Source organism: Mobula hypostoma, chromosome 6 (genome assembly GCF_963921235.1).
Source record: "Mobula hypostoma chromosome 6, sMobHyp1.1, whole genome shotgun sequence".
Lineage (NCBI taxonomy): Eukaryota > Metazoa > Chordata > Chondrichthyes > Myliobatiformes > Myliobatidae > Mobula > Mobula hypostoma.
The window spans coordinates 115,351,143-115,379,139 of record NC_086102.1 but is presented as its reverse complement, the minus strand read 5'-3'; the positions used below and the strand labels follow the sequence as shown (position 1 = coordinate 115,379,139).

General features: G+C 44.3%; 1 protein-coding gene across 2 annotated transcripts in view; it reads left to right on the top strand.

The window, feature by feature from the left end:
* The window catches only part of lss (lanosterol synthase (2,3-oxidosqualene-lanosterol cyclase)), a 113,219-nt gene that overhangs the window by 44,093 nt on the left and 41,129 nt on the right, over positions 1-27,997 (top strand). For both annotated transcript variants that reach the window (XM_063051516.1, XM_063051517.1), the window contains exons 11-14: positions 7,552-7,579; positions 9,144-9,200; positions 11,883-11,954; positions 23,743-23,793. In XM_063051516.1, the coding sequence (XP_062907586.1) occupies positions 7,552-7,579; positions 9,144-9,200; positions 11,883-11,954; positions 23,743-23,793 (208 nt within the window). The remainder of the gene's footprint in view (positions 1-7,551; positions 7,580-9,143; positions 9,201-11,882; positions 11,955-23,742; positions 23,794-27,997) is intronic.

Sequence of the window (27,997 nt, the reverse complement as noted above, 5' to 3'; positions counted from 1 at the left end):
GTTGTGGTAAAGCAAGGGTTAAAGACAGTATCCAGGCAAGGATAGCCTGGGGCACTTGTAGTCAAGAGAGTTCTTTGAAATGGGACCACTGGAGACAGCCTTGCTTACTGCAGACAATGACTGTGGCAGTGTGTAATTGACCTCAAAGAACATACAGTAGCTTGCCTTTACACAGTAGGGGGTGCCAGAGACAGATGAGATAGGAATATGAGGAAGGATATGAAATAACGCTCAGCACGTAAGGGACAATTACTTTAGTAACTTGTCAGCTTGTAGTTTCTATTGACTTCTAACACCTCTATGTGAAAGGCAATTGATCTTGCAAGTAAGGAATTCAAAGGTACAAAAATTTACCAAGTGGTCAATATCTGCAACTGATAAGCCGATTCTGTATAAAACTTGCATTTACTCTCCTGGCTTCAGGACAGTGTGTGTGATGGGCCACGCTGTTCTCCTTGTGCACAAGTACAACAAAGGGCGATTGAGTTGTGAATATGCGTGTGTTCTGGGTCCAGTTATTTTACTACCAATGAATCCACAAGGACTGAAAGATTGTAAGAGGGTTGTTCGGAGAATTGGAGGCTTTGACATTCACAGAATAGGCAACTCTGACTTTCTGAGTTTTTTGCCAGTGATTGTAAAGATCTTTATCCTTTCTTTGGTATCGCATTGTTTTCATTGTTAAGAGGTAGGTTTATTTGGATTGCTTCCACCAGAATATTACTCCAAAAGAAAATAATTGTGTTACTTTTGCATATTAAACTACTGTTTAGCTTCTTACGCACTTCTTTACAGGTGAGGTAAGGCTGAGAAAAGATCTGAAACGAAGGCAGATGCTGTTGTATTCAGACACCAAAGTCAAAGTCAAGTTTATTATCATATGCACAAGTACAAGAGGCGGTGAAAAGCTTACTTACAGCAGCACCGCAGCCACAGAGCACTGTTGTTGTAGCGTGCTGGATAACAGTGGTGAATGTGGGGAGCTTGGGTTGAGACGTTTGGTGTTGCGGTGTTCGCCGAACTTGGCAATGAGTTTTTGCAGACGTTTCATCACCATTTAGGGTGACACCCTCACTGCGCAGTTGTTGGTGTTTCTCCCTGGAGGTGCTCGTGTTGATATAGGCTTTTGTCGACATCGCAATCGCTCACAAACCAACAGCAACCTTAAGGAAGCTTGCCTCAAGGTATCAGTAAAGACAGCTGACAAGAGCAATGTGTGTCGTGTTGAATCAGGTTTTGCGGGTCTAGCAAGTGATACAGAAAGCACTCTCTGCGAATAGGTATGTTAATCATTTATTAACAAACAGTAAAAATTTGACCAAACATTCACGTTCCCCAAGTTACAGAATCTACAAAACTGAATATTCAGCCAATATACGCTCAACAAACAGACTTCGCTAAAAGCATGTGCAGAGCATACCTTCCCGATGGTCATGTGCACCACTTGCCTTAAACAAAGGAAGAGAGACAGAACCTCCAACGCGTGCTGTCTATATACCCGGGATATTTGAAACTGGATACCAGACAGTTAACCAATGGGAAAAGCACCTGCAGTTTCAAAACAGGACAAAGCAACTTTCGACAATAAGAATAAGGCACTCCACCCCTCGAAAGTTGCGAATGTGATGAACCTTCCTCAAACTAGTATGACTCTCACAAACTCCTTAAGTTACATATAAAACATAGAAGTACAATGCCCAGTACAGTAAACCAAGTAGTCACCTCCCAGTGTACTACAGTAGTCCACCAGCCCCCTGCGCCCCAAAAGGCCCCCAGCCCCACCCTGGTGTGACCTGCGCCCCCCTTTCACTTCATGTTACACACTGCCTCTCAGGATGTGATCAACCAGGTGAGTGGCATTACCTGACTCGTCCGAGATGTAGGTGACCAATTACAGTACAAGTGCCTCCTTCCTCCATGGGCAGGTCATCGAAATCAGTTCCCGGGACAACCTGGCCACACCATGCAGAGAATGGCTATCATTTAAAACATTCTTCCTTTGTAATTGCCCTATTACCAACCAGCAGGGACAAGGTGCTCATCCAGGGCACTGGGTTGGCATAAATATGCACCATATATCAACTGCACCACCCTGTGGGAACCACGGGTGGGCTTAGGGACTGCATATTCAGTAAGTGTCATCCAGCTTCCAGCAAGTGCCCAGCTTCACAGCACCATTTGGTACAGACACAGCCATCCCAGGATACTGTTCCTGCTCACGCTGGCCATCCACCTTGCACCTTGTACCAGTACCCAACATACCACCCACACCAACACTCTGTCAGGTGGAGAAATCCCTTTAAGAGTCAGGACATTCCAGTTATATAAATGATACATAGGGAAATAACAGCCCTTAAAGCACTTCCTCCAGCAGGGCTAGTGAGGCTCAAGTCCCTTTAGGCTGTTACCATACTTTGGGTTAAGGTTGGCTGAAATGGACTACTCCCTCCTCGCTCTCCCAAAACAGAAAGCCAAAACCCGAGAAGCCAGGTGATCTCTCCCATCAGCCTTTTCTTTGTCGTCAAAGGGATCACTGTCAGTGGCACCCCTTCTGTGATGTAGCAAGGAGTCCTCAAATTCAGCAGTCTGACCCGTTGGTCCAGTGTGCAAATTGAAATGCCATCCCCAGGAAGGTATCACAAGATCTCCCACCACAAGTCAGCATCCACCACTTTGCCATTCTGTAACACAAATGCACTTGCTGCTGATTAGTCACTGGGTATTTAGAAAACACAAAAGCAACAAAACTACTAGAATTGAGTATTCAACCAAATATTCAATTCCCTCTGCAGTGTGGGCACCTTGTATCTGGAATAAAGTTACCCAAATTTCTACGAAACTTCTCAGATTTCATATGGCCACTATGAAATGAGTCATCCTTAAAACCAATTTCATGAGGAAACAAGTAACAAAGTAACAGATTAAGACAATAAATATGTAACAGATTAAGAAAACAAATCAGGTAACTGACTATACGGACACAAGAAGCAAAGTAACAGATTAGAAAACAAAACACAAAGCACAGGCTGTATTCTTCAGACCTTCGTACGGAACTGAAAAAACAGTTCATTTCTCCCACCCACACATGCTCTCTACATACTCAGGATATTTGAAACTGATATTTGTGTTGGTGCATGGCCAAGTGGTTAAGGCGTTCGTCTAGCAATCTGAGCCTCAGCCGAGGCAGCGTGTTGTGTCCTTGAGCAAGGCACTTAATCACACATTGCTCTGCAACGACAGCAGTGCCAAGCTGTATGGGTCCTAATGCCTTTCCCTTGGACAGCATCAGTGGCGTGGAGAGGGGAGACTTGCAGCATGGGCAGCTACCAGTCCCTCCATATAACCTTGCCCAGGCCTGCGCCCTGTGCCCCAACGCACAAATCTGTGGTCTCATGAGACTAATGGATGCCTATATTAAAAAAAATTGAACCCTGACACCAGGCAGTTAACCAATGGGAAAAGCAGCTGCAATTTCTAAGTTAGCCAAAGTGACTTTCGACAATCAGAATAAGCCCTGTCCCCGCTACAGGAGAGTATGGTATACAGGTTCATGTGGAGAATGCAGCAAGAACTACGATGGCCAGACAGGACGTAAACGCTCAGCTGGTTTACGGGAACAAAACTGGTGGTATGGAGACATGATCCACTGTCGCTGACCTTGGTACACGAAGACCGAGAAGGACACCGCGGAGGATCTGGCGCAGGTAAACGCCAAGCAGACACGAGGATCTTTAGAAGCGTGGTTCTCTTCTGATAACTCCATAAACAAACGTATCAAAATGGACACCATCTACGAATCCATAAGAGCCAATCCCAAAGGTCGGCTGAAGGGCTAGCAAATCAGGACTGAGGCAAGTGAAGGGGGGGCCCATGAGAGACACCAACAACTGTGCACTGAGGATGTCACCTTGACTGGTGATGAAATGTCTGCAGGCTAGTTGCCAAAGCTCGGCGTGCACTGCAACTTCAAATGCTGTATGCTCGTATATTAAGCAATAACTTGATGCAAGAAGATAAATCTTAGAATCCATTGCAACCTTGCCAACTAAACAAACATTGTTTCTGAGATTAGGCTCCAAGTGTATATCTGGGTACATTTTAATTGCTGCTCATGTGATGCTATGTGGCTGTGATGCTGCTACAAGTAAGTTTTCATCCGCACCTGTGCACGCTTGTATCTGTGCACATGGCAATAAACTCAACTTTGATGTGGTGAGACGTTTCGCAAAATAACTTCAACCCTCCCCCCACAACCACGAGTAACGGGTTGCCCTGCCCTTCCTATTCACTCCGTCCATACCCCCTTATCATTTTATTCATCTCAATTAAACCTTCCTTCAGCACCCGTTGTTCTGAATACGGAACAACGAACACAAGGGCACGGTAGAGACCCTTTGGCCCATGATGTTGTACCGGCCTTTTAACCTACTGGAAGATCAATCTAACCCTTCCCCCTCACACACAGAAGCCCTCCATTTTCTATCATCCATCTGCTGATCTAAGAATTTCTTAAATACCCCTAATCTACCTGCCTCTACCACCACCCCTGGTGGCATGTTCCATGCACCCATCACTCCCTGTGTTAAAAATCTACCCCTGACCTCCCCCTGTCCTCTGATCACCTTCAAATTATGCCCTCCCATGTTAGGTATTGCCACCCTGGGAGAAAAGTGCGGACAGTCCACCCTATCTACACCTGTTATCATGTACACCTCTCTCAAATCACCTCTCATCCTCCTTCGCTCCAAAGCAAAAAGCCCCAGCTTGCCTACCCTGCCCTCGTAAGACACGCTCTCTAATCCAGGCAGCATCCTGGTGAGTGTTGCCTCTGCACCCTCTCTAAAGCTTCCACATCCTTCTGACAATGAGCCAACCAGAACTGAACCCAATACTCCATGTGGTCTTAGCAGAGTCTTGTACAGCTCAGTAGATTAGCCCAGCAGATGTGGGCTTTCTTCGTGCTTATAAGCTTCTCAGCTTTGACAGTGTCCTCTCCTCTCTCAGAAGACATCAGTGTTTAACTGGCTGGGCATTCACCCCACTCAGGATCAGAATCAGGTGTACTGTCACTGACGTATGTGGTGAAGTTTCTTGTTTTATACAGTGCAATACACAAAATCTAGTAGAGTTCAGCTGTGCAGCACCATTGCCCTGTGCTGAGCTGCTCAGAAACCAGCCGAGAGTGTCGGCTTGGTGGTTATTGGAACTGTCGAGTGACCGAATGAAATACCATCATGGTATCATTTATTGCAATGAGGTACATCGAGGGAACTTCTCCACCAGTCTCTCTCTTGCATTGCAACACCGGCCAAAGCTGGAAACTAATTCATAGGTCAAATATCTACAGGTGCTGGGGATCATGCCAGTGGGTAGGTGCCCTGCATAGTGTCTTGCATCTCTCTGTGTCAGTGATTTCATTCCCTGCCAATGCTGAGATGCTAAGGTCTGAATGGGAAAAGATGCACAACAGAGATAATTTGCTTGCCATAAGAGGTGGGAAGAGAAAAACGAGTCTGCTCCATGTTCCCATGGCTAATTCATTATCTCTCTCAATCCCATTCTCCTGCCTTCTCCCTGTAACCTTTGACACCCTTTTTAATCATGAATCTATCAACCTCTCCCTTAAATATACCCAGTGACGACCTCCACAGCCATCTGTAGCAATGAATTCCACGGATTCACCAACCTCTAGCTAAAGAAATTCCTCCTCATCTCTGTTCTAAAGGAATGTCCTTGTATTCTGAGGCTGTGCCCTCTGGTCCTAGACTCGCCCACTACGGGAATCATCCTCTCCACGTCCACTCTGTCTAGCCTTTTCATTACTCAATAGGTTTTCAATGAGATCCCCCTTTATCTTCTAAACACCAGTGAGTACAGGCCCAGATCCATCAAATGCTCCTCATACACTAACCCTGTCATTCCTGAGATCATTCTTGTGAACCTCTTCTGGACTCTCTCCAATGCCAGCACATCTTTTCTTAGACAAGGGGCCAAAACTGCTCACAATACTCTAAATTCAGTCTGACCAATGCTTTATAAAGCCTCAGCATTACTTATCACTAATAATTAATTTGCTTACTAATTGTGAAAACAGTCAGTGAACAAGGTTGCTGCACACAGGCTGTTTCCGAGGGTTGGAGAATCATATTTAAGGTGAAAGGTGGAGAGATTTCATCTGAACCAGAGCGGTAACTTTATCACCCAGCAGCTGGTCTGCAGGAATGAGCTGCCTGAGGTAGTGCTTAAAGCAGGTATATTAACAACATTTACATGGATGGGAAAGGTCAAAAGGGTTATGGGCCAAATGCAGGCAAATGGGATTAGTTTAGACAGGAATCCCATTTGGCATGCAGATTTAAAAATCAAAATTGTTTATTGTCACTTTTCAGAACAGGAGTGTAAAGGAGAACAAAATGATTGTTGTTCTGGATCCGACAGCACAAATAAGATACAAAAAGCATAAAATACAATAAATAAAAATATAAAAGTAATCCTATAAAACGTAATGTTCAGGTAACTGTTATATACAGAGACTGATTGTTATGTGCTGTAGATAAAATGATACTAGCTGATGTGTATGTAGTGGTGGTAGGTGTGTTAATAGGTGAAGGTGTTGATCAGCCTGACGGCTTGGGGGAAGTAACTGTGTTTGAGTTTAGTGGTCCTGGCGTGGATGGTCCGTAGGCTCTTCCCTGATGGGAGTGGGACAAACAGTCCATGAGCAGGGTGGGTGGGATCCTTCACGATATTGCTGACCTTTTACTGGCACCTTTCGGTATATGTGTCCTTGATGGCGGGTGGCTGGTGCCGGTGATGCGTTGGGCAATTTTAATTACTCGTTGTAAAGCCCTCCTGTCCACTGCAGTGCAGCTTCAGTACCACACAGTGACACAGAACGTTAGGATGATCTCCACTGCACACCTGGAGAGGGGTCTGTTTCCATAACGTATAACTCTCTGACTCTGTCAGTGATGTGTTGGGGTTAAGAAAGGGTTAGCAGATGAAGAACGTTCGATGGCTCTGGGCCTGCACTCGCCGGAGTTTGGAAGAATGGGGGAGATCCCACTGAAACCTATTGAATATTGAAAGACCTACATGGAGTGGATGGGAGAGGATGTTTCTTCTGTATGGGGGAGTCAAGGACCAGAGGGCACAACCTCAGAATACAAGGGCGACCCTTGAGAACGAGAGAGAAGGAGGAGGAATTTATTTAGCCAGATAATGGTGAATCAGTGGAGTTCATTGCCACAGACAGGTGCGGAGGAAAAACCTTGAGTATATTTAATGCAGAAGTTGGTAGGTTCTTGATCAGTCAGGGTGTCAAAGGTTACGGAGGAGAAAGCGGGAGAATGGGGTTGAGAGGGATAATAAATCAGCTATGATGGAATAGCAGAGCAGACTTGATGGGCTGAATGGCCTAATTCTGCTCCTATGCCTTATGGTCTTAACATGGTAAGTTTGGAGTGAGGGGCAGGCAATGTAGATGATGAGGGACTTCCCCAAACATCCCAACAACATCTTGTTAATTCCGGCTTCAAATTCAATTGACAGGCTTGGCCTTGATGGACTGAAGATGCAGGTAAAGAATTATTTTCTTTTGATCATATTCATCGGTGCATCATTATGAACGTGGTTACCATTTGTGATCTCCTCAAAATGCCCTGTGGATATTCTGGGAACTGTTCCGATCGGTTGGAAAGAAAGAACAAGTGAAATTGGTACTGCATTTACCAATGACTGGTGTCACAGTGCGTTACTCTTTTGCCATCTGAACGTCAAAATGAAGCTCCAATCTCCATATGTGTCAATAGTTTGGTCCTCATGTAAAATGTTTTGACAATCGCAGAGCTATTTACACTCACAGTGCTATGCTTGCAATAGAGTATCACATTATATTTTATTTTCTCCTCGACCCCCCCCCACCTTCTTATTCTGGTTCTTACCCCCTTCCTTTCCAATCCTGACAAAGGGTGTCTGCCAGAGATGTTGACTCTTTATTCCTCTCCATAGATGCTGCCTGGCCTGCTGAGTTCCGCCATCATTTTGTGTGTGTTACTCTGGATTTCCAGCATCTACAGACTCTCTTGTGTATCTGATTCCCCTATTTGGACATGTCTCACTGCACTATAAATGTCTGGGGACTTGTATACAACTGCCCTCGATGCTTTATGCCTCTTGTTGTTCTGAGCTCTGCCCCAGTCTAATTCCAGCTCCGTATTTTCAGTTGCTGTTGTCTTGCCACCAGACATAGATCATGCTTCATAGTCTCTGCCCATCAGGAATGCACCAAGGGCGATGGCCAAGAGCACCAGCTTGTAGGCTGATGAAACTGGAGCGGAAACAATGTTCCCTCACTGGGTTTAATTGGGTCATAACCAAGTTGGTTAACATAAGAGCAGAATCAGGCTATTTGGCCCATCGAGTCTGCTCTGCCTTTCTATCATGGCTGATTTATTATCCCCCTCAACCCCATTCTGCAGCCTTCTCCTTATAACCTTGCCACCCTGACTAATCAAAAACCTGTCAACCTCTGCTTTAAATATACCGAATGATTTGGCCTCCACAGCTGTCTGTAGCAATGAATTCCACAGATTCACCACCCTCTAACTAAAGAAGTTCCTCCTTATCTCTGTTCTAAGGGGATGTCCTTGTATTCTGAGGTTGTGCCCTCTGGTCTTGGACTCTCCCGCTATTGAAGACATTCTCTCCGTGTCCACTTTATCTGGTCTTTCAATACTTGATAGGTTTGAATGAGATCCCCCTCCCACCAATCCTTCTAAATACCAGTGAGTACAGGCCCAGAGCCGTCAAGCACTGCCTGTATGTTAACCCTTTCACTCCCAGGATAATTTTTGTGAGCCTCCTCTGGACACTTTCCAAAGCCAGCACATAACGTGCCCAGAACTGCTCACAATACTCTAAGTGCAGACTGATCAATGCCTTATAAAGCCTCAACCACTTTACCACTTCCCTGGGTTTGATTACTGTGCAGCAGTAACTGGATACCTAAATGGTATCTGCTTCTTCTAAACATTTGTAATTTTGGATCGTTGCCCAGTTTGAGCAAGAGATCACCATCAGGCTGTCAGTGGGTGGGCACCGAGCACTCTCAGACTCACACTGAAACCTGTTTCTCTGCGTAGGGTACCAATGGATCTCAGTTATGGGATACAGCATTCGCCATCCAGGCCTTTCTTGAGGTGAGTAACCTTCGTTACCACAGATCATCGAACACTGTGACCTGGGTGAGTGTGCTGCCAAAATTGTCATCCAGGACAAACAGGTTTTGGAGCATGATGTTATGGAGGTATAGAGCACAATGACGTCGTGGGGGTAGAGGGCACTGTGACGTGGCGGGGGTACAGGGCACTGTGACGCGGTGGGGGTAGAGGGCGCTGTGACGCGGCGGGGGTAGAGGGCACTGTGACGCGGCAGGGGGTAGAGGGCACTGTGACGCGGCGGGGGTACAGGGCGCTGTGACGCGGTGGGGGTAGAGGGCGCTGTGACACGGCGGGGGTAGAGGGCGCTGTGACGCGGTGGGGGTAGAGGGCGCTGTGACGCGGTGGGGGTACAGGGCACTGTGACGCGGTGGGGGTAGAGGGCACTGTGATGCGGCGGGGTTATGCGGCGCTGTGATGTCCAACAGGGCTGAGGAGTTATGGGTGTGCAGAGAGCCTGTTGTGACTGGAATTGTTTACTTTGGAGAACGGAGGCCAAACGCAGACTTGGTGAGATGTATAAAATAATGAAGTGAAAAGGCAGAAGAAACCAGTTGATAATGAGGGAACATAGATTGAAATTAATTGCTGAAAGGGATTAGAGGAAATCTGAGGACAAAGAGAATCCACCCAATGGGTAGCAGGAGCCTCGACTTCAAATGGGACCTCGGTGGTTCAGCTGGTGCCACTGCCTTGTGGAGTCGGGAGACTGGAGACTCAATCCGTCCAGAGTCCAATCCCACCTTTGGGTCTTGTCTGTGAGGAGCTCACACATTCTCCCTGTGACCATGTGGGTGCCCCAACATCCCACCTGGGTGCCCTGGTTCATCTCACATCCCCAAAGATGTGCGGGTTGAAAATTGCCTGCAATGTAGGGGAGGGGTAGGACCTCAGGGGGGCAATTGTTAAGAGAAATGTGGTGTTGATGTAGGATTAGTGTAATTGGGTGGTTGGTGGTTCGTGTAGAATTCAGTGGAACAAAGGGCCCGTTCCTGTGACGAGCCTCACTCTCTGACCACATCCCTCCTACAGTGTCGGCCATTAACCCAGTGAGGCCTAACCAATGTCTGTAGAACTGTAACCATTAGCACCAGGTTTCAAAAGCTACTCTTCAAATGAACCAGTTATCACAAGGAAAGACCAGTCATTTAGCCTGGGATTCCTACATCCATTCCGTAAATCCTCCCCAGCTCTCCTGGTGTGGAGGCCGGGTCAACTGAGCTGATTCACCACAACTTGCAAATTGGGCCTGGGAATTCGATCCTCGGGGGAAGGAGGGGTGGGAACGAAATGCTCTGATATCCAACTGTGGGAGGAATGTCGGCTGGGCTTGTTCTGTGCTGCTGAAAAAGAAATCCCTCCCTGAATCTGTGCTCACCTATCTTTAAATGATGTTCAAAGTAAATTTATGATCAAAGTGTATATATATGCCACTTTGTCCAGTCCAGAGATTAAGTTTCTTGCAGGCATACTCAATAAAGCCATAATAGTATAATAACCATAAAAGAATCAAGGAAAGACCTCACCAACTTGAGTGTTCAACCATTGTGCAAAAGACAACAAACTACAGAAATATAAAAAGGAATAAATAATTAATAAATAATGTTGAGAACCTAAGATGAAGGAAGACTCCTTGAAAGTGAGTTTGTTGAGCACTGGAAAGTGCAGTCAGTTACTACTAAACCCAATGATGCAGGCTAAATGAGAGGACTATTTAACCGTGATTAAATGGTCACATCATTTCTGCGCCTCTCGGCACTGACGGTGCACAGTAACATAGTGGCTATCGCTTCGCCTTACAGCCCCAGTGATCAGACGAGTGGGGTTTGATTCCTGCCACTGCCTGCCAGGGGATTTGCGTGTTCTCTCCGGGACTGCGTGGGTCTTCTCTGTGTGCCCCCGTTTCCTCCCACACCTCAAAGACTTACGGGTTAGGCTTAGTGAGTTGTGGCCATCCCATGTTGGTACTGGAGGCTTGGCGATACTTGTGGGTTGCCTAGCAAAGTTCCCGACAATTCGATCTGACGCAAACAATTCGTGTCATTTATAGATGTACCTTTGACAAATAAAAATAATCTGATTTGTTGCCCACCTTCTGTCCCGTACGTCTGCCTAACCTGAACATGGGCAGATTAGGCTTGGGATTTTTACATTTTGCCCTCTGACCCCAACTCATTTTGGGATGATCAAAATCTAATGCTGAATGACAGCCTACGTCGTTGTGTGTTCTAACAATGGACTGAGTCAGAATTCTGCGTGCTCCTTTCCAGGCTTGGGGGTTTCTGGATTAGTTATCCAATAGGATAATCATGGAATACAGTTGGGTGCAGTCATGTACTCTTGATGTTTTTATCCCTTCCTTTGGAAAATCACAAATTCGCTAATAAAGAAGCCTTGAATGAAACCCTGAGCTTTTACTAAAATCTTTCAGATGTCTGAAGGCTGAAGATCCAAAAACTGAGCTTAGTAATGGATTTGGCATCTGTATATCCCACTGCCAATTCACATTGTGATCGATTAGGTAGAATGCAAAAATAGATGAAGACCCAGAAAGTGACAAATAGGAAATAGATTTAACTGGGCCAACTTCACACTGCTATATACATGTAGTTTTTTTTAGTTCTGCATGTGATTTGATAACTTCTGATGTTTTCTTTGATGCAGGCAGGTGCCCAGAATATCCCAGCATTCACTGACTGCCTTAAACAGGCCCACGCCTACTTCGAAGTCACGCAGGTAACGTCCGATGCTGAGGGTAAAATAACTATTGTTACATTCCATCTACAGGTAACCAGTCATTTGCTACAGAATCAGAATCGGGTTTATTATCACCGACATGTTATGAAATTTGTTGCTTTGTGGCACCAAGAGATAAAAATTACTCAGTTACAAAAGTAAATTAACAGTTCAAAAGTAAATAACGAAGCAGTGTTGATGGGTTCATTGTCCCTTCTGAAATCCGATGGCAGAGAAGGAGCTCAGTGTGGGTCCTTAGACTCCGTTACCCCCTCCCCTGCTGTAGAAATACAAAGAGGGTATGTCCCAGATGACCACGGTCTTCAACGATGGATGCTGCATTCTTTCAAGTGGATATTGTGACCTGATGCTTTATTTTATTTTATTTTATTTAGAGATGCAGGGCGGAATAGGCCCTACTAGCCAAACAGGCCACACCGCCCAGCAACCCACCTATTTAACCCTAGCCTAATCACAGGAAAATAAGCCCCACTGCCCAATTGCACCCGTGTGACCAACTAACCTACTGACCGGTACGACTGTGGGAGGAAACCGGAGCACCCGGAGGAAATCCACACAGTCATGAGGAGAGCGTGTGAACGCCTTCCAGACAATGCCGGAATTGAACTCTGAACTCTGATGCCCCGAGCTGTAGTAGCGTTGTGCGAGCTGCTATGCGATCGTGGCGCCGGTGATACGAATCACTTTTGTATTCAGTGAGATTCCAATAAAGGCATGAAGTAATGCTAGTACTGGAAATCTGAAATGGAAACAGAATACAGGTGTCTCCCACTTTTCGAACTGTTACGAAAGATCTACATCAGTTCCCTGTTTTCGCTAACAGAAGGTGTTTTCACTGTTACGAGAAAAATCAATGCGCACCCCGAGCAGCTGCTCTCCCTCGGATTCGGAATGGCATTCTCGCCGGCATTGCTTAAACACGAGCCTGTGAGCAGCCGTTAGCGAGATGAGATCTAAGGTATCGGAAAAGCCTGAAAGAGCTCGTAAGGGTGTTACACTTAGCGTAAAACTAGACATAATTAAGCATTTTGATCGTGGTGAACGAAGCAAGGACAAAGTGAGTTTGGCTTGTGGAAGTTGATGAAGATGATGTTGAAGAGGTTTTGGCATCCCATGACCAAGAACTGATAGATGAAGAGCTGATGCAATTGGAAGAGGAAAGGATAACAATCAAAACCGAATGCAGTAGTGAAGTTGTCCAGGAACTGAACGTGAAGCAGCTGCGTGAGATTTTCGCTGCAATGATAAAGTATGACTTTAATTTTGAAAGGGTACGTCGGTTTAGGGCATATTTGCAAGATGGTTTGAGTGCTTACAAAGAACTGTATGATAGAAAAATGCCTGCAGCTCCGCAGTCAAGCAAGCCTTCTACATCAGCCACAACAGACGACGAACCTCGACCTTCGACATCGAGGCAGGCAGTCATAGGAGAAGGTGAGCTGACTGCCCTAATGGAAACAGACAACGATGAGATGACACCCCAGTGTCCCACCACTCCAGCCCCCAGGCCACGGACAGATCCCGATTTGCGGAGAATGCAGCGGTAGCTGGGAGACACACAGCACATCTTTAAGAAAAAAACCAAAATAAACATGCTAATTAATTAGGTGCCGCCCGACACGTAATTGCCGGCCTAGATCAGAGGCGATGCAATCGCCTCTGATCTGTGCCAACAATTACGTGCCGGGTGGCACCTAATTAATTAGCATGTTTATTTTGGCTTTTTTCTTAAAGATGTGCTGTGTGCCTCCTGGGTACCGCTGGACTCCTGCGTGCTTTGCAGCAATGTATCAGTCGGCGGCCTGGAGGGTGGGGGCCACTGCACCACCCCAACCTCCGACGACTCAGCCTAACACACCATCATCAGTGTGCTCTGCGCTGTCTTCCCAATTCCCGTAAGTGATACTACACTGTACATACATTATTTCTACTTTATATAGGCTGTGTATTTTTACGTGTTATTTGGTATAATTTGGCAGCTTCGTAGCTTAAAGGTTACTGGAGAGAGTGTCTCTGCCAAGAGCGCTTGCGTGTGATTTTCGCTACGGACAACAGTGCAGGCAATGATTGTGGAAAAGTATTTCTACTTTATATAGGCTGTGTATTCATCATATCATTCCTGCTTTTACTATATGTTACTGTTATTTTAGGTTTTATGTTTTATTTGGCATGATTTGGTAGGTTATTTTTGGGTCTGCAAACGCTCACATAATTTTCCCATATAAATAAATGGTAATTGCTTCTTCACTTTACGACATTCTGGCTTACGAACCGTTTCATAGGAACACTCTACCTTCAGATGGCGGGGAAACCTGTATTGTATAGACTCAACAAGTCAGATGGCATCTGTGGGGAGAGAAACAGAATTAATGTTTATGCCACTGTTCAGAGAATGTCATATAACCATATAACAATTACAGCACGGAAACAGGCCATCTTGACCCTTCTAGTCCATGCCGAACTCTTACTCTCACCTAGTCCCACCGACCTGCACTCAGCCCATAACCCTTCATTCCTTTCCTGTCCATATACCTATCCAATTTAACTTTAAACGACAACATCGAACCTGCCTCAACCACTTCTGCTGGAAGCTCATTCCACACGGCAACCACTCTTTGAGTAAAGTTCCCCCTCATGTTACCCCTAAACTTTTTAACTCTCAACTCATGTCCTCTTGTTTGAATCTCCCTCACTCTCAATGGAAAAAGCCTATCCACATCAACTCTATCTATCCCCCTCATAATTTTAAATACCTCTATCAAGTTCCCCCTCAGCCTTCTATGCTCCAAAGAATAAAGACCCAACTTGTTCAACCTTTCTCTGTGACTTAGGAGATGAAACCCAGGTAACATTCTAGTAAATCTGTCCAATTACTAATGACTAATGTATTGTTAGGATGGCCCAAAATGTTTCAATTGCTTCTTCAAAAGTTGTCATTCCTCTGTAGTTCAAAGTAAATTTATTATCTAAGTACATATATGTCACCATATACCACCTTGAGATTCATTTTCTTGCAGGCATTTACTTAGAATAAAGAAATACAGTAGAATCCATGAGAAGCTGCACACCAAGTCCGATAAACAACCAGTGGTCAAAAGGATAAACTGAAAATGAATGAATAAACAAACAGCTAATTAATACAGAGAACAGGAGTTGTCGAGTCTCTGAAGTGAGTCCATAGGTTGTGGGAATCAGTTTTGTGTTGAGGTGGATGAGGTTATCCACTTTGGTTCAGGAGCCTGATGGTTGAGGGTGGTAACTGTTTCTGAACCTGGTGGTGTGGGACCTGAGGCTCCTGTCCCACCTCCTCGATGGCAGCAGTGAGAAGAGAGCGTGGCCTGGATGGTGGGAGTCCTTGAGAATGGATGTAGGGGGATAGTGGAGTCCTACAAAAGTTCTATCAGTAATATATTTTTGTGACTGAGTGGAAGATGACCATGTTTATACAACTGCAAATTATTGAGGGATTTCTTTAAAAGCTGTGCAATTTTTACTGTTAAACCCATCCAACCAGGCATATTAACCACTAGTTTAACACCAGTCTGAGTATTAAAATCAAAAACATTGCAAGTACTGGAAGTCAAATCCAAAATAGTGCTGGAAACCAGAATGGAAAGCGGCCTGAAGTGCATTTGATGTGAAATATCTTGTTTCTTTTTCCACACAGTACATGACTGTAGAGTTTTCAACATCTCCTATTCTTACTTCAGCTTTAGTATTACATTGCAGTGTCAGTTCTTGCTGTTTAGAGTGTAGTATAACACAGGAACAGCCCTTCAGCCTGTGATATTGTGCCGAACTGATTAACTGATCTGAGAATCCATCGCATTTGCTTTCTCCACCAAGGAGAAAGAAGTGAAATTTGATAGAGGTATTTAAAATTATGGTTGGTATAGATAAGGTACCCTATCTGAAAGCAAGCTTTTTCAGCCGAAGTTGGGTGAGACTAGAACTAGAGGTCATGGGCTAAGGGTGAAAGGTGAAATACTTAACGGGAACATGAGGGGGATCTTGTTCACTCAGAGTGTGGAGCGAGCTGCCAGCAGAAGAGGTGAACGCGAGCTCGATTTCAACATTTAAGAGAAATTTGGATAAGCTCATGGATGGGAGGATGGGAGGGCTATGGTCCAGGTGTAGATCGATGGGACTAAGCAGAGTAATAGGTCAGCACAGACCAGATGGGCTGAAGGGCCTGTTTCTGTGCTGTAGAGTTCTATGACACCACCCCTGGCCATGCGTTCCACACACCTGCCACTCCCTTTTAAAGTATATAAAACTGCCTCACACATCTCCCTCAAACTGGGATCCCTCACCTTACATGCATGCCCACTAGAACTTGATATTTCTACTCTGGGGAGAGAGATACTGGCTGCCTAATCAATCTGTGCCTCTCATTTTATAAACCTACAGTCCTCTCCTCGGACTCCTTCACTTCAAAGAAAACAGTTGAAGTCCGTCCAACCACTCTGTATAGCACGTGCTCTTTAAACCAGGCAGCATCCCGGTAAACAAGAGATTCTGCAGATTCTGGAAATCTAGAGTAACGCACACAAAATGCTGAACCATCTCGGCCCAAAACGTCGACTGTTCCTCTCCATAGGAGTATCCTGGTAAACCTCTTCCATATCCACACCAAAGCCTCCAGTAACGGGGCAACCAGACACTTGCTCAAATCCCAGAGAAGAGACTCTGAAGTGGGTTAGAAATGCTGGCCCTCGGTTAAGTTGACCACTTCGATGATCTTTCCAGTTCCGGGCCATCCTCATATTCGTCATGAGCCACAAAGATGCTTTGACTCTGTGGATTTTCCTTTGGGCATCAGATAATGCATCGGTCAGCCCCCTTCTCTTCACCACCACCCCCCACCGCCCCCACCAATGTACGTGCCTGTTCTAGATCTAAGGTCCCATTGTCAAAAGCAGGAGGTTCATGGAGTGTGAGAACTCAGACATGTCTTTCCAGCCTGGCACTCTCCTGGAAGGCCTTTCTGGAGACTTTTCCATCGTGGCCAATTTATTCATGTCCTCCACATCCTCTTTTTTTTATATTAAGTGCAATCGTGAACAATAGCCAGATCAGAAATGCTGATCAAGTCACTAGTTCCCAAAGAGAATTCTGATAGGCCAGTCAGATGGTTCACTGCTGCTCAGAGAACAGGCACAAGGGTTGCTAGCCCCTGTACCCCAGAAACACAGCTGAGCAGTGCGGCAGAGGTATGTGCTATGCATGAACTGATCTGAAAGCATCATGTTGACTCATAACAGATCGTGTTCACGGTGGAACAGCTTGGTCAAGGATGGGGTGATCAGCATTGATGGACAAATTATACCTCCGCTACCCCATTATACCCTCTGTACTGCTCTGAGCTTTTGTATCACTTGATCTTGCTGCATCTCCGAGTGGGTGCTCAGACTGGCAATTGCTTCCACGTGATTTTTGTGATATGCCAGTTTTGGAGTGACACAGTGGTGTAGTGGTTCGCGCAAAGTGATTACCCCACCAACGACCCAGGTTCGATTCCCGCCACTGTTTGTGAAGAGTTTATACATTCTGCCCATGACTACGTGGGTTTGCTCTGGTATCCTCCCACCTTCCAAAGTTAGTAGATTAATCGGTCACATGGATGTGATAGGATGGATGTTCATGGGCTGAAACAGCCTGTTACTGTGCTGTGTCTCTAAGTAAATTAAATATTAATAATAACATTGTACCACTTTTTACTGGGCGAGGTCACAGAGATTTCAACCCCATTCCTGTCTTTCCAAAACAGCTTCAATCTCTCCAACACGTGAGTCACCTGCAACTCTTGAATCCCCCACCCCTCCCCACAATGCCCTGTTTCAAGCTCTGTGTAAATTGATTTAGTATTGTCACATATCCTGAGGCAAAGTGGAAAAACTGACTTCCATACCATCTGTACAGATCTTTTCATCATGTGCTTTGAGGTAGCACAAGGGAAGGCAATAACATTGCAGATTAAATTTGCAGTTATTTTGTAAATAATACTATTCTTTTGCACTTCTGGTTAGATGCTAATTGCATTTTATTGGCTTTGTATCTGTACTCGGCACAATGACAATAAAGTTGAATCTAATCTAATGTAATCTAAGGTGTTAACGCTACAGGGAAAGAGCAGTGCAGGAAAGCAGCAACACCATACAAGGTAGGTAGTGAGGACATTAAACACCAGACTCTGCAGATGCTGGATCTCCAGCGCAATACCCCCAAAATGCTGAAGGAACTCAGCAGGTCAGGCCTGATCAAGGGTCTCAGCCTGAAACGTCGACTTATTCCTCTCTACAGATGCTGCCTGACCTGAACTCCTCCAGCAGATTGTGAAGTCTGACAAGGGGACCTTTCAGTCGTCTAGTAACACTGGGATAGAAGCTGTCCTTGAATCTGGTGCACATGCTTTCAGGCTTTCGTAAAGGGAGTGCCTGGGGTGGGTGGGATCTTCAATCACGTTAGCTGCTTTTCCAAGGCAGAGGAGAAACTTCGAACTGATTCCACAATCTATGGATTACTTTCAAGGACTCTACAACTCATGTTCTCAGTATTATTTATTTATTTCTGTGTGTGTGTGCGTGTGTGTGTGTGTGTGTGTGTGTGTGTGTTTGCACAGCTTGTCACTTGCACTTTGGTGTCAGTCTTGGGGTGTGCAAATTCTCTTTTCTTTTTAAATCATTAACTTTCAAAATTATAAACACAATAACAATGTTCATACAAAGAGATTGGAATCTTAATAAACATATACAAAAAAGATTTTAAGTAACATAGGTATAATAGACTTCCAAACTCATAATGAAATTAGTCATAAAGAGAAAAAAGAAATAAAAAGGAAAAAGAATATATAAACAAAGAAAAACCCCCAAAAGAAAAAAAAAACGAAATACTAAACCCCCTTAAAAAAAACCCAGAACAAAACAGGCTAGACCAATATCTTGAATCGGACACATTCAGTAATGTTGTCAACTCCACTCCTCTATTCATATATTTTAAGTTAATAAAGAAGATTCGGAACGGTCAAATTACATCATATGAAAATGTTGCATAAAAGGTTTCCAAGTTTCTTCAAATTTAACCAAAGGATCAAAAATATCACTTCTAATTTTTTCTAAATTTAAACTTAATATAGTTTGGGAAAAGCATTGGAATGTAGTAGGAGGATTGGTTTCTTTCCAGTTCAATAAAATAGACCTTCTGGCCGTTAAGGTAACAAATGCTATCATCCGACAGGCTGAAGAAGACAAAGATCTATGTTCTACCATTGGCAATCCAAAAATTGCTGGAAAAGGATGGGGTTGTAAAGCAAAACATAGAACTGTTGGGAGAATATCAAAAATATCTTTCCAATATTTTTCCAAGAGAGGACAGGACCAAAACGAGAAGCCACCTTAGAGTGACATCTATCGCAAATAGGGTTTATATGGGAATAAAAACGGGCTAATTTATCTTTAGACGTATGGGCTCTGTGCACTACTTTAAATTGTATTAATGTATGTTTAGCACATATAGAGGAAGTACTAACTAATTGAAAATTTTTATCCCATTTCTCTATAGGTAGACGAAGTTGAAGTTCCCTTTCCCATTCATTTTTAATTTTATCAGATATACCTGGCTGTAATTTCATAATTATATCATGGATAACTGCTATTAATCCCTTCTGAAAAGGATTTAAACCTAAAATTTTATCAGTGATATCAGTAGGATATGAAGTCCGAAAGGTAGGCAACGTAGTATTTTAAAAATTTCTTATTTGTAAGTTTCTTTAAAAAAAAGGGATCTAGGCAAATCAAATTTCTTAGATAACTGCTCAAAAGACATAAAACAATTATCCAGAAATAAGTCACGAAAACATGTTATACCTTTCGTTTTCCATATCAAAAAGGCTTGGTCCAAAACCGAGGGTTGAAAAAAGAAATCAGATATAATAGGACTTGATAACATAAATTCATTCAAGCCAAAACATTTACGAAATTGAAACCATATTCGCAATTTATGTTTAACTGTAGGGTTAAACATTTGTTTATTCAATTTAGATAGTACAAAAGGAAGTGAAGTTCCTAAAATGGAAGCTAAAGAGAACCCTTGTACAGAGTGGCCTTCAAGGTTTACCCAATGTGGGCTTGGAGTTATATTCCAATCTTGTGTCCAAAATATTAAATATCGAATATTAATTGCCCAATAATAAAGTCTTAGGTTAGGCAATGCCAAACCACCCTCTTTCTTTGATTTCTGTAAATATTTTTTACGTAATCTGGGATTTTTGTTTTGCTATATACGAGGAAATTTTAGAATCAATAGTATCAAAAAAAGATTTAGGAATAAAAATTGGTATTGTTTGAAATAAATATAAAAATTTAGGTAAAATAATCATTTTAATAGCATTGATTTGGCCAATCAATGATAGAGACAATGGGGACCACTTAGTAATCAGTTGTTTAACCTGATTAGTTAACGGTAAAAGGTTGAAATTGAATAGATCCTTCTGTCTCTTAGTAATTTTAACTCCTGAATGAGTAAAATAGTCAGTAGTCACTCTAAATGGAGAATTTCTATAAATGGGAACCTGCATATTTAATGGGAAAAGTTCACTCTTACCTAGGTTCAGTTTATAACCAGAAAAACTACTAAACTGAGCAAGCAAAGTTAATACTGCTGGAATAGATTTTCCTCGCTTAGAAATATAAAATAGTAAATCATCTGCATATAGATTCAAAGATTCAAAAAACTTTATTGTCATTCTAACCGTACATCAGCTCTGCAGGGCAGAATGAGACAGCGTTCCTCGGGGCAGTTCAATCACAACATAACAAACGCAACACTAAATAATAAACATAACAATAAATAGTAAAACACAACAGCCACATGTCAGTTAAATCAGTTATAAGTGTCCAGTGCAAGTTAAAAGTGTCCAAAGCAGAGTCAGGTAGAGCAGCTATTTAGCAGTCTGACGGCCTGTGGGAGGAAGCTATTTAGTAGCCTTGTGGTTTTAGTTTTGATGCTCCTGTAACGTTTGCCTGATGGCAGAAGAACAAACAGTTCATGGAGAGGGTGTGAGGGGTCTTTAATGATGTACCGTGTCTTCTGGAGGCATTGACTCTGAAAGAGGTCTCGGACAGAAGGTAGGGAGACCCCAATAACCTTCTCTGTTCCCCTAACCACCCTCTGCAAGGCTTTTTTGTCGACAGCACTGCAGCTGGAGTATCAGGTTGTGATGCAAAAGGTCAGCACACTCTCAACCACGCCTCTGTAGAATGTAGTTAAGATGTTAGTGGGGAGTGATGCTTGTTTAAGCTTCCTCTGCTGGGCCCGTTTCACAATCCCAGTGGTGTTACTGGACCAGGTGAGATTGTCCGAGATCTGCACCCCAAGGAACTTGATGTTTTCCACTCTCTCCACTGTGGAGCCGCTGATGCTGAGGGGTATGTGCTCAGGCTGAGACCGCCTGAAATTGACGGTCATCTCGTTGGTTTTGGTGACATTAAGCATCAAGTTGTTATCCCTGCACCAGCTCTCTAGGTGTTTGACCTCCTCCTTGTACATAGTTTCATCATTTTTGCTGATGAGCCCCACACTGTGGTATCATCCGCAAATTTAATGATCAGGTTCTCCTTGAATCTGGCTGCACAGTCATGTGTTAGCAGTGTAAACAGCAATGGGCTAAGCACACAGCCTTGTGGGGATCCAGTGCTCAGTGTGATGGAGTCAGAGATGTTCCTGCCAACACGGACTGACTGTGGTCTCTCTGTCAAGAAATCCAGAATCCAGCGACACATGGCAGTGCTAAGGCCAAGCAGCGACAGTTTCTCCACTAGTCTGTGCGGGATGATGGTGTTGAACGCTGAACTGAAATCAATGTACAGGATTCTGGCATAAGTGTCTTTGTTGTCCAAGTGAGAGAGAACTGTGGGCCGTGTGGTGGATATTGTGTCCTCCGTAGAGCGATTTGGACGATAAGCAAACTGTAGAGGATCCAGCGATGAGGGGAGGCTGGCTGTGATATGAGGCTTGACAAGCCGTTCAAAACATTTCATCACTATGGGGGTCAGGGCAACGGGACGGTAATCATTCAGACAGGCTACAACTGATTTCTTTGCTACAGGGATGATTGTGAAGGTTTTGAAGCATCTGGGGACAATAGCTTGACTAAGGGAGATGTTGAAAATATCCGTCAGGACATCTGCTAATACATCAGCACATTCCTTGAGCACATGTCCAGGGATGTTGTCGGGACCTCCTGCTTTTCATGGGTTGACCCTGGCGAGGGTCCTCCGTGTTTGCTCTGGATCAATGATTGGAGCCGGCTGGTCAGATGGCAAAAAGGGACTGGCTCTCCCCCTTGCTGTTGTGTTTGATGCTTTGAAGTGTGCAAAGAAATTGTTAAGCCTGTCTGGTAGAGAGGTGTCGCTGTCATCAGTTTTCTGCCTGATCTTGTAGTCTGTCAGAGCTTTAATTCCCTGCCACATCCGTCTGGTGTCACCTGTGTCACAGAAGTGTCCATGTATTTTGCCCGCGTAGGCCCTTTTCACTTTCCTGATCCCCAGTGAAAGTGCAGACCTGGCTGAGCGAGGCACACTCCTGTCCCCCGATCTGTAGGCTGTGTCACGGGCCTGCAGTAGTGAACGCACCTCTGTTGTCATCCATGGCTTTTTATAACCACGTGCGGTGAAGGTTTCATCACAGTGACATCCTCCATGCATTTGGCTATGTAGCTGATTACTGCCTCTGCATACTCCTCAATGTCTGTATGGTCGTCATAGGAGGCTGCTGTTTTGAATATGTTCCAGTCTGTGTGCAAAAAACAGTCTTGTAGTGCTGAGGCTGCTCCTTTTGGCCAGACCCTTATCTCTCTTTTCTCTGCTGTGCTGTCACACGTTTAAGCAGTGGTTTATATGCTGGTGTTAGCATGACAGATATGTGGTCAGAGTGGCCAAGATGGGGGCAGGGGGCTGCTTTGTATGCCTGTGGTGTGTTGGTATAGACCAAGTCCAGTGTGTTGTCTCCCCTGGGTTTGAAATCCACATATAGCCGGAATTTGGGGAACACAGTCTTTAAGCAGGTGTGGTTAAAGTCCCCAGCAATCACCACAAAGCTGTCAGGATGTGTGATAGTTTGTGAGTCTCATTTCCACGGGTAATGCCAAGTATATTAGGGGAGTCATGAATTGCAATAGCTAGCGGTTCCAAAGCAATATCAAATAGTAGTAGACTAAGAGGACAACCCTGCCTAGTACCACGGAATAGATGAAAAAGAGGAGATCTTTGATTGTTAACAAATTCTCATTGATTCTATTGTATTTCTTTGTTTTACTGTGAATGCCTGCAAGAAAATGAATCAGGGTAGGTATATGGTGACATATACATACTTTGCCTACATTTCAAATTTCAAAGTAAATTTATTATCAGAGGCCGTGGAGGGGAGGCTGGTTTCTGTGATGTGCTGAGCTGTGTCCACAACTCTCTGCAGTTTCTTGGGGTCTCAGGCAAGACCAGTTGCCATATAAAGCCATGATACATCCAGATAGGATGTTTTCTGTAGGACCCAATTTCTAAACCCTCTCCTAGCCTAGTTCTCACAGCCTTCCTGATCTTCTCCCTCCGCCTGATCACTTGATCCCTTCCACCTCTGGGATAAATTTCCAGGATTCCTTCCCTCCTGCTGTCCTGCCTTATCTGGCTGCGTAGAAATGAAAATGTGAATTGTGAGTTTCTGAGTTGATTCTTCCTTTTTAAGAAGTCTAAATTTACTGTTCTAATCTTTTCAGGTCCGAGACAATCCTCCTGATTATGACAAGTATTACCGTCAGATGAACAAGGTAACTTGCCTCCACTTCCCAGTGCATGTGTTCCTTCTTCTCCCAGTACCCCTCGTGCTGTAAAGTTGCCATGAATAACAGATAGAGTGGACGTGGAGAGGATGATTCCTATAGTGAGGGAGCTAGGACCAGAGGGCACAGCCTCAGAATACAAGGAAGTCCCTTCAGAACAAATATGATGTGGGGTTTCTTTAGCCAGAGGGTGGAATTCATTGCCACACACAACTTTGGAGGCCAAGTCATTGGGTATATTTAAAGCCAAGGTTGATATTCTTGATCAGTCAGGGCATCAAAAGTTACAGGGAGAAAGCAGAAGAGTGGGGTTGAGCAGGATGATAAATCAGTCGTGATGAAATGGAAGAGCAAATTCCATGGGCCAAATGGCTGAATTCTGCTTCTATGTCTTGTGGCTTATATTACAAGGGGTGATTGATAAGTTCATGGCCTAAAGTAGAAGGCGTCAATTTTAGAAAACCTAGCACGTTTATTTTTCAATATAGTCCCCTCCTACATTTACACACTTAGTCCAGCGGTCATGGAGCATACGGATCCTGGACCTGCAGAAAGAGTCCGCAGCAGGGGTGATTGATAAGTTCGTGGCCTAGGGTAGAAGGAGATGAGTTATATGGCTCTTGTTACATGCACATGCAATTCAACACTTTGAGTGATTTTGCAGAAAGTTTGAAGTTAATAACTCATCTCCTTCTACTTTAGACCACAAATTTATCAATCACCCCTGCTGTGGACACTTTCTGCAGGTCCAAGATCCGTATGCTCCACGACCGCTGGACTAAGTGTGTAAATGTAGAAGGGGACTACATTGAAAAATAAATGCGCTAAGTTTTCTAAAATTGACTCCTTCTACCCTAGGCCACGAACTTATCAATCACCCCTCGTAGTTTGCCTTCAAAGTTATGCTTTTTTATACAGAGAGTGGTGGGAGCGTGGAATGCCCTGCCCAGACTGGTGGCAGGGGCTGATACACTGGAGGTATTGAGACAGGCATGTGACTGATGGAAAAACAGAGGGTTATATAGGAGGAAAAGGTTAGATTGATCTCAGACTAGGTTAAAAGGTCAGCACAACATTGTGGGCTGAATGGCCTGTATTGCATTGTTGCATTCTCCTTTGCCTTCAGAGTATTGTACACTTTCTCTCTTAGCAGGCAGAGTACCAGAGGCAGGGAACAACTTGAATTGTGCCAGACGTTTGTGTAAGGAATTGTCCAAATGCTTTTGTTGAGGAGAGCTGGAGACTGACGGGGGGCGGGAGGTTTGAGGGCTTGCTGGAGTTAGCAGCAGAGCTCTGCTAACTGAGGGTTGATCAAGAGCCCAAGCACTATCTTTGGACCTGACCGTGAGCTTACAGGATCATCCATTTATCCACGGCTTGAACCCACACAGGCAGATGACGGAGGCAGAGCTGTGCAGAGATGGGAGGGGAAGGCACAAGTGTGAGTGGGGAGTGAAGCAGTGGCCCGTGCAGTAGTTTGGGGAAGTCGGCCAAGTCACAGCGTGGGGACAGAGCCAGAAACAAAATTTCCCCTCTGTCATTGCTCAGGTGGCTGAGTACAAATTGGGATGTTATGTAACAGTGGTACAAGATGTTGGGAAGACTTCACCTGGAGTGTGTGAGCATTTCTGGTCACTGTAATATAGGAAAGATGTGATTATGCTAGAGGGGCCGTCACCAATTAACTGGACTCTGAAAACTCACCCTCGTTCCTCAAACACACCTTATTTACAAGGAGAAGAGCACAGGCCCTGTCACCACTCTGTCCTGAAGTCAGAACAGAAAAATACTATTTTCATACAAAACTGACCAGCAGTTACGAATATTGAACAACTGGTATGTTCAAATTCCTTACTTGCAAGATCTACCTTGCAATGCAAGTGTTGAAAGTCAGTAGAAACTGCAAGCAACCAATGATACTTGTTCCCTTGTTGGTGTGTGTTCCTTCAAACCTTATCTTATCTCAGTAAGCCCAGTGGCTCCAGTCTCCTGCTGTGCAGAATGGAAGCCACCTTCATCAAAGTCTCACTTCAGAGGCCTCTCTCCCCTGGGTTGTCTGCACACCATTGCTAAACTATCCTCCCCTGGACATCACATTAACCCTTAACTTACTGCAGCTTCCACAGAGGGTGCAGAGAAGATTCACAGGGACTGTGACTGTGCCAAGGCCCAGTTACTGAGGCGGCAGGCTTGCCACTGTGTTCAAAAAAAGCACTTCAGGGGCAATCTACTGTCTATTAACAATTATTAAAGTTCTGAGTTACACGTGTTTAAAATCAGTGGGATGGACCCTGTGCTTGATGTTATTGCTTATCACCCTAATCCAATGTCTGCTTTCCCTCGGGATTCTCAGAATTCTTCATCTCCATTATATTGCAGATAATGATTCCATTATATTGAACGGTGACAGGATTGTCATTGCTGGTGGTTTCAATTTTCTTATTAATGATCGCTGAAATGTGAACTCGGGCAATTGAATTCATGATCTTACTAGGCAGTCTACATACCAAGCAGGTCACTGAACCCACCCATTGACTTGCAATTCATTGACTTAGTAATGGCAAAAGGGTTAAATATTATCAATGACTCTCTGTCTGATAACACCATCTCTGATCATTTTTCTGTACAGTTTGATGTCCTCCTGCCTGTTACCAAGACCACAAAAGAAATTATAGTTTAAAAAGCATTTTTTAATGCTCCCACGCAATTTAAAATTCTCTGAGCTGGCTAGTTTATCTGGCCCATGTGACCTAAACTGCTCAGTAAATGAAATGATTTATTCTTTCAACAATAATTTGACACAGCGGCCTCACTTATGGTTAAAAAGAAATCAATTGGTAACTCGTTGCCATGGTTAAACAATTCTGTCCGAGAGGTCAAGAGATTGTGCAGAGTAGCAGAGAGAAAATGGAGGGAAAACTGGGCTAGAAATCAACCACTGCTGTGTACATACATCTTTTGATGCTTCTGGACGCATCTTCAGTGATGTTCCTGGAATCATCGAGTGTTTCGGGTCTTTCAACATCATACAACCTCCTCCAGGTGACCCAGCCGGGGCTGATCAGACCCCAGCTTGTGTCCAGATGGCTAGCTACTTATGAATCCATGGCTCCCCTCTTTTGAGCCACAGCCATCTTGAGGCCCTCTCTGCCGCATCGGTGGTACTGCGGATGGCTCTCCTCTTCCTCTCTCCCTGGATGCCCAAATTGCTGAATGCTCTAACTAAGGAACGGGCTACGAATCCCCTACGACCAACCTCCACTGGGAGACACCTCGCTCTCCATCCAGCCTGCTGACAGTTGCTGACCAGTCCTGCGCACTTGGAGAGCTTCCTTTCAAAGGCCTGTTCCAAGCTATCATCCCGTGGGACTGTCAGCTCCAGCAGCACCACTTGCTTAGTAGACTCGGACACTATAATATGTCTGAGGAAGAAGTTGCCTCCTTTCATGCTGCTATATGCTCGGCAAAAAGAGCCCATTTTCCCAAGATTATTACAGAGAATAGCGATGATTCGAGAATATTGTTCTCAACTATAAACCGACTGTTGAATGTGCCCCAACCATTCGCAGTATTTCTTATTAAGAAAATTACTTCCATTAAGGAGAGTTTAGCTACAGATATTGGTAACCTCTACAGCCAACTTAGTAAAAAGACAGCAACTATTTCAAATTTAACAAGTATTTCTGATTCAGAACTCTGTAAGATTGTAACAAAAGGTAAACCATCTACTTGCAATTTCATCCCTATCGCTATGACACTTTGTAAGAACTGTTATAATAGCATTTTCAATTCTGCTAGAAAAATGATTAACTCTCCCTTTGAAGTTGGCGTTTTTCCAGATGCTTTCAAAATTGTGGTTGTCAAACGCCTACTTAAAAAGCTAAACCGTGATAGTACTGGATAACTACGGGCCTATATCAAGTCTTCCCTTACTGGGCAAGATTCTTGAGGAATTAGTGAACTTGCAGAGGTTTGTACAATCAATCAGGGCTGTAGTTCAGGGGGATCATCAGTCTTTTTCTCAGGATAGGAGTCCGACACTAGAGGGCAGAGATTTAAAAGGACAATTTTTCCCCTCATGTAGGTGGTGGGAATCAGAATCAGGTTTAATGTCACTGGCATATGTCATGAAATTTGTTAACTTTGTATATAGAATTAGCTGCCAGAGGAAGTGGTAGACGTGGGTACAGTT